General features: G+C 44.2%; 1 protein-coding gene across 1 annotated transcript in view; it reads right to left on the bottom strand.

Moving 5' to 3' along the window:
* Positions 1-2,862: 2,862 nt before the first annotated feature.
* Positions 2,863-10,000, bottom strand: part of cacna2d3a (calcium channel, voltage-dependent, alpha 2/delta subunit 3a) — a 92,645-nt gene continuing 85,507 nt past the window's right edge. The window contains 4 exon segments of the mRNA XM_068596655.1: positions 2,863-3,737; positions 3,869-3,951; positions 5,428-5,540; positions 9,019-9,133. Coding sequence (XP_068452756.1) covers positions 3,645-3,737; positions 3,869-3,951; positions 5,428-5,540; positions 9,019-9,133 — 404 coding nt within the window. The 3' untranslated portion in view covers positions 2,863-3,644.

Raw genomic sequence — 10,000 nt, 5'->3', positions numbered from 1 at the left:
ATACAGCGATGCTGAGGTCCACAGTTTGATAGGTATGCAAACACACACACACACACACACGCACACACACACACAGACAGACACACATACACACAGTATTAGTCCAGCTGGCCGTCGGGTCCTCCAGCTCAGCGAGCGCTCCAGAAGTACTGAAGGCTATTCTTCCTGTCACAGCATGGGGTCACAACTCTCTCTGCGTGAGCGCATGTGTTCACAGTGCATGTTTTCAGTTGGCACCTCTCAAGCTTGGCAGCAGTGAGTCTCCTGGCACGTGCACGAACAAATTGCCTTTGGGGTTTGGTTCGGTGTGTGTGTGTGTGTGTGTGTGTGTGTGTGTGTGTGTGTGTGTGTACATACATGTGTCGGCGAGGGAGTCGAATGCTCTGGTCATCATCAGCGCTGCAGCCAGTGAAGAAAAGGTGAGCGAGGAGAAGATGCTGAGAGGAAAACAAGGTTTAAAAGATTTATAAAAATGCCAGCGATGCCACAAATACACAATCCATAAAATAAAGAAATCCTATTAAGCACTCTCCATCCCAGGTGACCCCTGAGCGTTGTCCTACAGGTGACCCCTGAGCGTTGTCCTACAGGTGACCCCTGAGCGTTGTCCTACAGGTGACCCCTGAGCGTTGTCCTACAGGTGACCCCTGAGCGTTGTCCTACAGGTGACCCCTGAGTGTTGTCCTACAGGTGACCCCTGAGCGTTGTCCTACAGGTGACCCCTGAGCGTTGTCCTACAGGTGACCCCTGAGCGTTGTCCTACAGGTGACCCCTGAGTGTTGTCCTACAGGTGACCCCTGAGCGTTGTCCTACAGGTGACCCCTGAGCGTTGTCCTACAGGTGACCCCTGAGTGTTGTCCTACAGGTGACCCCTCCTCTGTGTCTGTGTCCTGCACATATGTGTTTGTGTTAACGTGTGATCTTTGCACTGATGTTTGAATGTGTGAATATGTGTGTGAATATGTGTGTGAATATGTGTGTGTTTCACTGTCATCCGTCTTCCGGCATAATAGCAAAAGCGATTCTTCATGCAGTCAAGATAATGGTGCACAAACAGGGTTAGAGTGGTGCGGGCGCTGATGGATGGCTGTGTTTTGAACCGCCGGGCCCCTCCAGGCCCCTCCAGGCCCCTCCAGGCCCCTCCAGGCCCCTCCAGGCCCCTCCAGGGCTTTGTGTCCCAGTGATCAGTGACTCCTCTCAGGGGCTCCTTCCCACCACAAACAGCCCAGTAAATCGGATCACTGGGAAAGAATGTGGCCGCTCTCAGAAGATACTTTCAGTGATGCTTCTCTCATTCATGAGTCTTTGAGTGCGTCTGCTCTGATGGACGGGGGTTAAAGGTGCAGACTGGCATCCGACTGAACGTTTGTGTGCTGAGCCAAACCTGTAAAGACACATGTGTTTCCAGAAAATGTTTTTCAATGGCTCTTCAGCACATGTGGTTCCTTCTATTCTTTGTTATTATTGTACTGTTTTATGCGATAAAATAATCACAAAAAGAGTCAAACAGCTGAATCTCCTCCTGACCTGCGTGACGAGTGCGAGGAGATGTTTCAAAAGAAGTTCTCACAGCCTTTGTGCGCGTTATGTTTACCCTTCAGCGTGCGGGGAAAACAGCTTACAGAAAACATAGATGAGCATTTATCAGTCACAGGAAACCGGGATGGCATGAGGGCTGCCGTCGTACCTCAGAGAGAAGATCGCTTTCCCACGTCTGGCTTTCGCACACATTGGATGCACTTTCCCATAACTCATCTGGCGAACAGGAAGGAATCTCAGACCGGATTGGATTTGTGACCCAAAACAGCTCCAATCCCATTATGCAGTGATGAATGACCCACCAGCAAGTCAGGGAGTCTTTGGGCGATCGAAAGAGGAAGAGCACAATCTACTGGAAGTGATTAGAAACAGTTCTGCTCAAGGGAGGAGATGAGTGGAACAATAGAAACCAGATTAAACCACCGGCACAGTCAGAATTACCTCGTCTGTGGAGCAGGAAGTTGTGGTGAGCCGAGCTGGAAGCAGAGGAAGAAGTAGAGAGGAAGAAGTAACGAGGAAGAAGTAGCGAGGAAGAAGTAGCGAGGAAGAAGTAATGAGGAAGAAGTAGAGAGGAAGAAGTAACGAGGAAGAAGTAGCGAGGAAGAAGTAGAGAGGAAGAAGTAATGAGGAAGAAGTAGAGAGGAAGAAGTAATGAGGAAGAAGTAGAGAGGAAGAAGTAATGAGGAAGAAGTAGAGAGGAAGAAGTAATGAGGAAGAAGTAGAGAGGAAGAAGTAATGAGGAAGAAGTAGAAAGGAAGAAGTAGAGAGGAAGAAGTAATGAGGAAGAAGTAGCAAGGAAGAAGTGTTTTGTTGTTGACCAAAGGACCTCGGTGTTGACATCAAGACCACAGCAGCTCTGGTTCTGTGAGAACTACTGTTGTTTTTACTTATTGTGGTCCTCTTTCCACACACACACACACACACACACACACACACACACGTTAACCTGACATGGCACATGAATCCTGTTCTTACATTTATGGGTACAGAATGTTTGTTAGAAGAAAAAAAGGATTTCCTGAACAAATGCAGATGTTTGTTGTGGTCGGCCTGCGGTTCCGGTGTCGTGGTCTTTCTGGTGGATCTTCATGTGGCCTCAGGAGCAGATGAGCACATGAACGACAGATGACTGAGTGATGCTCTCGTACAGACACATGCACGCGTGCAGACACGCACATCTCTCCCACGACCACGTGGAGATGCTGTGTTGATCAGCCAACAACAAAAGAACAGTGTATGAGGATAATAACTGATGCTTTTTATTAACTGCATTGTTCTATTGAAGCTTCTCAGTCTTCCAACAACACGGCTTCAACAACAGCATCACTTTCAAACATCGTTTTATTTCAAAAGTACACAAACGGGACCAATATCGTTCAATAAGGCAAAGCTCAAATATTAACAAACACTCACATCAGAGGACTCAAAATGTCATAGTCACAGTTTATGGGTATCACTTGCAAATCATAAATAAAATATTTGTTTTCTTCATATAGACTATAACTTTTTTTTCCCATCATGAAAAAAAAAGATCATTGACAAACATTTTATTACGACCCCATCCACATATAATCATCTTCATCTTCAGTATGATATTTTTTTCAATCTTCAGAATCATTATTGTCCATAGAAAGGGAAAGATGTCTCTCTCCATCCGGCTGCTTGGAGGTTCTGAAGCTCGACCCGGAGCCGCTGCCTGAGGAGTGAACATCGTGGTGAGACTGTCAGTGGCATCTACTGGACGACTGTAAGCTACTGTGTGCACTGTTGGCATTATTACTATGTTCAGAACGCTGCGTCTCCCTGTGACCTCTCTGTGACCTCCCTGTGACCTCTCTGTGACCTCTCTGTGACCTCTGTGCAGCTCGTGTTATTGCTGAAGCACCGTATTGATCATGAACAGCAGCTGCAGCAGGATCCATGATCAGTCCCTTCATACGTCTGGGGGGGTCCTCGGGGCCAGGGGGCTTTGTTGGTGGGGACTTGGCATTGGGGACAGTTTCATACGGGGAAGAAGTGTTTTTTTCTGTGGCATTGTTGTGATTCTTTTGCATGCCGAGTCGAGCGGATCCAAGTCGAGTTCTGGACGGGGCGGCTCGGCCCGGTCACCTGGGGAGCAGCGCCAGGAAGACGCAGAGCGGCAGCGCCGCGAGAGGCGGGCCGAGAGCCGCCGCTGATCCACACTCCATGGAGTTCTCCTGAGGAGACGCAGGAGTGTGAACTCATTCACAATATTAAATACAACACAAAGAGTTGCATCATGGAAGGAAAGTCCTATCACAGTGAGAGAAGTGTGTGTGTGTGTGTGTGTGTGTGTGTGTGTGAATACCTCGGGGTGGAAAGGGTGGCAGGTATCTGGACGCCTCCGGTCCTTCTGCATCTTCAACCTCTCGCACTTCAGAGATTCATTATGTGCAGCTGAAGTTAAGCTGACAACAGACAAAGTGGACCTGCAGGCTGCGTTCCTGCTCCTTAAAGGAAAGTAATACTCGATATGTTTGTAATATTCTCGTGCACAGCACGATGTGCATGAAGCCAACAAGCTGACGGAGCAATGCTGGAAGAGTGTTTAGTTGCCGGCTTCATGCAGTAAGCAACACAACAACACGAACACACAGAGACACACACTTCTGGAAGGAAGAGAGAGCTCTGAAGAGAGTCAACACATTGCTCTACAGAATGAGTTTAATCAGCTGATGAGGCAGGAAGGAATTATAGTTTTTAGTTATAAGTAACCTACAGAGTGAGTAATATTGCTAACACTCACAAACAATGAGGTCTGAGTTCATAACTTTCTGAAGAAGATTCTGATCTGAGCCGCTTGAGTTTAAAGGCGACAGACTGAAGTGCAATGTGACTGCTGTCACGACTCATGCAGGTTACTTCTGTATTATACGTATATTATATGTTTTATATAATATAACAATAATTACGAATGAGAAGTCTGAAATATACAAATGTTTTAGTGTTGTATAATTATGAAGGTAGAGTTGTGTCTTTATTACGCGAGCAAGTTTCTTGTTTGTAAGAAAATTATCTGACTGCAAATCACAAATCTTTGCTCTCAAAAAAAAGAAGAAAAAAAAAAGATTTTTAGATTGTTTTTTTTTTTAGCGGTTCTTTCTTTGGAGAACTTTTCTTTTAAGAGATTTTTTTTTTGGTTTTTTTTTGGAGAACTTTTTTTTTAGGTTTTTTTTTGGAGAACTTTTTTTTGTTGAGAGCATTTTTCATATGAGATTTTTCTTTTTAAAGCGATTTTTTTTTCAAACTTTTTTTTTTAAACTTTTTTTTTAAGAGCTTTTTTTAGCATTTAATTTTTGAGAGCGTTTTTGGGGGGAGTTTTTTTTTTTAAATTTCTTTTTGAGCATTTTTTTTTTAGAAAACTTTTTTTTAGAGCGTTTTTTTTAAGCAAATATTTTATATTTGAGAGCAAAGATTTGGGATTTGCAGTCAGATAATTTAATTACAAACAAGACATTTGCTCTCGTAATAAAGACACAAATCCACCTTCATACACAATTCCATCCCCGTAGAAATCAGCATTACGTTCTTTTATAAAAAGGTGACGTTTTGTTGTGTATGTATCGTTGCGTTGTGTGTTTTTCTGACAGACTTCCAGTCAAAAGGAACAGCGCTGCAGCAGACGTCTAGTAGTGTCTTCAGATCTTGACCTTCATAATGCTTCAATTGCCTTTGCTATTCACATCCCTGCAACATTGCTGGACATGTTATAACATGTTACAACATGTTGTAACATGTTACAACATGTTACAACATGTTGTAACATGTTATAACGACAGCATTGTGAGCTCAGGAGGTGAAACAGAATGGCTTCCCTGTTCAAACAGAGGATGTGGTTGTTATTTTCATCCCGGTCTTGAAGGATATACATGATTTCGATGGGGTCCATGGTGATCGGCTCAAACATGCTGCAGTCACACTTGTTGTCCACCACCACCATGAAGAGGTTGCTGCTGGGGATCTGCTGGATCACAAAGGACCTGCCAATCACACACAGACACACACACACAGAGAGAGAACGGGGGCTGAGAGAGCAGCTGGCGAGTCGACGAGGCGCAGAGGCACGATGTGCGTTCCCATACGTGTCAGAGGATTTATGTTCGTGCACGTTGTCCCTGGTGGAGGGAGATGCAGTGAAGAGACTTCTCTTGATGCATGGCAACTTGTTTCAACGCCAGCTGTCCATAAACACACAGAGACATCGGCAGACACACACATGACATGTGCACACACACTCCATCCCCTTCTCTTCCTCATTTTTCTGCCTTCCCTCTTGTCTTTCCAGCTCGAGCATCAATGAAGTGTTGCAGAATATAAAACACATGGGATCCACACGTCCGTGCTCAAAGCTTCTCTTGCTGGTGTTTCACTGGGCTGGGAGATCAGACCTCGTCTGATTTATGACCGTGGACGAGCTTCGTGAAGAAGAGAGGTCGTAAAGATGATCTCTTTTCTCTGTCACCCTTTCTCTCTGCATCTTCTGCTTCTCTCGCTCTTCTCTGCTGCAGCCGGTTGATTCATCATCCATCAGACCTGAATGAGAACATGCTCATTGACTGAGAGGACACACACACACACATGCAGAAACACACACACACACGTGTCTCAGCTCTCATGAAGGAGGAAGTAAGACACAGAGGGAAAGACCTGACGGATCAAAGCAGACCTAACATCTCCATCCTTACTAATTCAATACCATGACCAATTTAATCTGACCACAAACAGCCTCCGATCTCTAAACAGCACCAATCCACCGCACTTTAATACTTTAATACGCTTATCCCACCATGACCAACCAAACCCAACCAACCGGCCCAGCAAACAGGACAAGCCAGTTCCAATCAGCGTAAACTGGGATCTCCTGATGTTGAATAATCCGTGCTCGGCCTGATAGAAAGCAGAGCGAGTGTTCCTGGAGAGAAGACATCCTGACAGCTGCTGGCCTCGAACGCCAGCGTTGGGAAAAGAAGTCCTGCACCGCACATGAAGGCAGACTTTCAACCCACAGGGACGTGCATGATCTAGAGATGGAGGCATGCTAACAGTCTCTCAGAGACAGTAAGGACGTCCAGGACGCTGCTCTGAGGACAGAATGAAGAGATAAAGAAAGCAGGAGTCACACAGATGCATGTTATGAAGCTGATGAACGAGAGGAAAACCTGGAGCTGAAAGTGATAAACATGCACTGCATACGAGCACGTTCTGATCCTGAAGCGTCGTGTTTCATCTGCACAGAAACATGTGCTGCAGCGCATTGCAGCAAAGATGATAACATTTCACCATCCATCAGGTTTAACATGTGCTTCACCTTCAGAGCCGAACCGAGGACAACTCTTCATACCTTTCATGGTAGAACAAAGTAATAAAGTGCATATCTATCTATACATCTATACATCTATCTATCTATACATCTATCTATACATCTATACATCTATACATCTATACATCTATCTATACATCTATACATCTATACATCTATCTATCTATACATCTATCTATACATCTATACATCTATACATCTATCTATCTATACATCTATCTATACATCTATACATCTATACATCTATCTATCTATCTATACATCTATCCATCCATCCATCCATCCATCCATCCAGTCTTTGCTCAGCGGCTGAATGCAATATTGTTTTGTCCTGTATGTTCACATTTTCATTGAATGGTTGCATAACTTGAGCTTTAACGCATCGAGTGGTGATCTGAACCATCATCACAGTTAAAACATAGTAATAGTAATTAGTGTAATTTGAAAAAATGACTAATTCAATGAGTTCAATTTGCTCCAATAGAAACTGAGTTTTCAGAGCGATGATGTCATTATGTTTTGTTTCATTTCTTTGGGGAAACTGGGCGTTATTATTCCTGAAAGCTTTCTGCATATTTTGCATGATTCCAGTATATTTAACATCTTCATAAAGCTCTTTTACAGATGTTCAAATGAAGGCAAGATTCAAACAAAACGATTGAGTCACAAGAGACATTAAAACATCACAAATCTAAAAATAAAATAAAATATATGAAATGTGTCTTGATAAAAATTAATTGGACAATCAGATTTACAGTACTAAGACAGTTAAATCTAAAAAAAATACAATTATTCCTTCTGCATATAAAATATAAAGCTAATTAAACATTAAAACATTGAATCCAAACTACTGTATTCTGTTTTATATTTATTCTTAAATACAGTTTTTTATTATAAACTTCTCTGGCATTTCATGTCAAAGTAGAAAACATTGTCTTATCGCAGGTTAAATGACTGGATGAGAATAGAAACAAACGTCTCAGCAATAACGTGATTATTAGTTTGACAAGATGCAGATTAATAATCTCTCAGGATTGAAACCCGTCTGACTGGATGACGATTAAATCCTCTGTAGCTCGTCTGGACGGTCGAGCAGAAGCAAAGCAGCGCGCTATTTATATATATATATATATATATATATATATATATACACATATATTTATATATCTCATGTTACCGTCTGGAGACATGAAGGTGATGTAACTGCATTAATGCATCACATCAGGAAGCAATGCACTAATACAAACATCACACGCACACACACACACACACACACACACACACACACACTCGAGCAGCGTGTTTCCTGCAGCATGAAGCTCTGGAGCCGTGAAGGTCTGAGAGAAGGCCTCAGTCGGTAACGTGGAACAGATGTTTATCACCAATATCCTCGTTACTAATGTCAGCTATAAAAATCCATACAACCCAAATAAAAACTCCATTTTGCTTTTGTCCAATTCATTGTGCTTTAAAAAAGATTTATATGAAGGCGACGTGTTTCTGAGAGTCTGAACCCAGGTCTGGTGTCACGAGGAGATGAGGCCCTCGCTCTCTAGCGTGTGTGTGTGTGTGAGTGTGTGTGTGTGTGTGTGTGTGTGTTGTAGTGTGTGTGTGTGTGTTAGTTATAGTGTGACTGCATCCCCAACCGCATTTTACTCCCAGTACCCAGAGCAGCGGTTACCCTGCTGACCTTGTGGGGCTCTACCAGCAGCAGACACACACAAGAAACACACACACACACACACACACACACAGCTGGGAGCAATGAGTGCGTTGGATCCAGAGAACGCTTCACAACTGCCTGACAGAAAAGCCCAGATTGTTAATGGGGACCACACTCATCCTCCTTCTTAAAGGAAGCTGTTCCTTCATCTCTAAACGCTTTGCATTGCTAACTGCCGGAGGAGTGTGTGTGTGTGTGTGTGTGTGTGTGTGTGTGTGTCTCTGATGAAAGTGTTTTCAGCGGACAACAAATGAAGTAAATGTGTTTCTCCTGATCAGAGATGAGGAGATAAAACACTCCTGATGTGAGCGAACAGGAAGATTCATCTTTATGAAGCTCAGCAGCTGCAGCAGGAGATGCTGTTGTTGTTGTTGAGCTTGTTGTGTCAGTGTGTTGTTGTGTCGTTGTGTCGTACTTGACGCAGCCTTCACAGTCCACGTTCCCCACGTTCTCCTTGATGGTTCTCTCGGAGATGAAGGCCGGGTACTCGGTGTCGCACGGCACCTGCAGGGTCCGACCGCGGCGCTGAGCTGCAGGAGAGAAGCAGCTGCATGAGGACGTCATGGAACAAGTATTTAAAAGCACAGATTATGAAGATGTAAATAGAATAAACGCAAACAGTGGGACACACCACATCCTTGTAAATATACATGTTTGAAAGAAAGCAGCTTTCTTCCAGTAAATCTGAGCCAGACGTTCACGCACGATAGCTTGAACTCTGCTGCCACCCAGAGGTTTGGAGCAGAACTGCAGCGTGGGAAGAGGGAGCGTCGTTCTAATTTAATAAAATATAAACATTTAAAAACATGTGGTTTTATTTACTGATTCATACAGCGAGCGTCTTCACGGTGGTCTTCCCACGCTGTGTTTTCACCAAACAGCTTTCTAACGATGGCGGATTAAACGTGTGATTTAAATGGAGACGTTTAATTACTGGATGTCAGCGTAGCGTCATTGTGTGAAATAAATTGAGAAGGTTGTGTATAAATGATAAGCCTCCATGTTTAAACGTGTGGGATTAGCTCGGGCTGAGCGGCTGCGTTGGGTTTCAGCTGTGTGTCGCAGGCCCGTGTCTCTCTGGTAGAAGACATAGAAGAGCTGCTAAGACCTGCAGCCGGCCAGCTGTGAAATTGTCTGGACTGCTGGCGAGCGGCGACGCTTAGCTTGACTTCACTCGGGATAAGAGAAGGAAAGCGTTTCATCCACTTTCCCTCTGCGGTTCTTCCCCTCGCTCGCATTCACACACCAAATATGTTCATATTAGCTTTGGCCAGAATTAATACCGCGATATGATGCTGCTTACTGCGGCTTTCACTCAGACAGGCGACCGTATTCAACACGCCACGGAGCACACGCCACGGAGCACACGCCACGGAGCACACGCCACGGAGCACACG

The sequence above is a fragment of the Clinocottus analis genome, unplaced genomic scaffold (genome assembly GCF_023055335.1).
Source record: "Clinocottus analis isolate CAN_PGR_092001 unplaced genomic scaffold, fCliAna1.0.p SCAF_39, whole genome shotgun sequence".
NCBI classification, from domain to species: domain Eukaryota; kingdom Metazoa; phylum Chordata; class Actinopteri; order Perciformes; family Cottidae; genus Clinocottus; species Clinocottus analis.
Note: the sequence above shows the minus strand (reverse complement) of the source record. Positions and strands in the feature narration are given on the sequence as shown.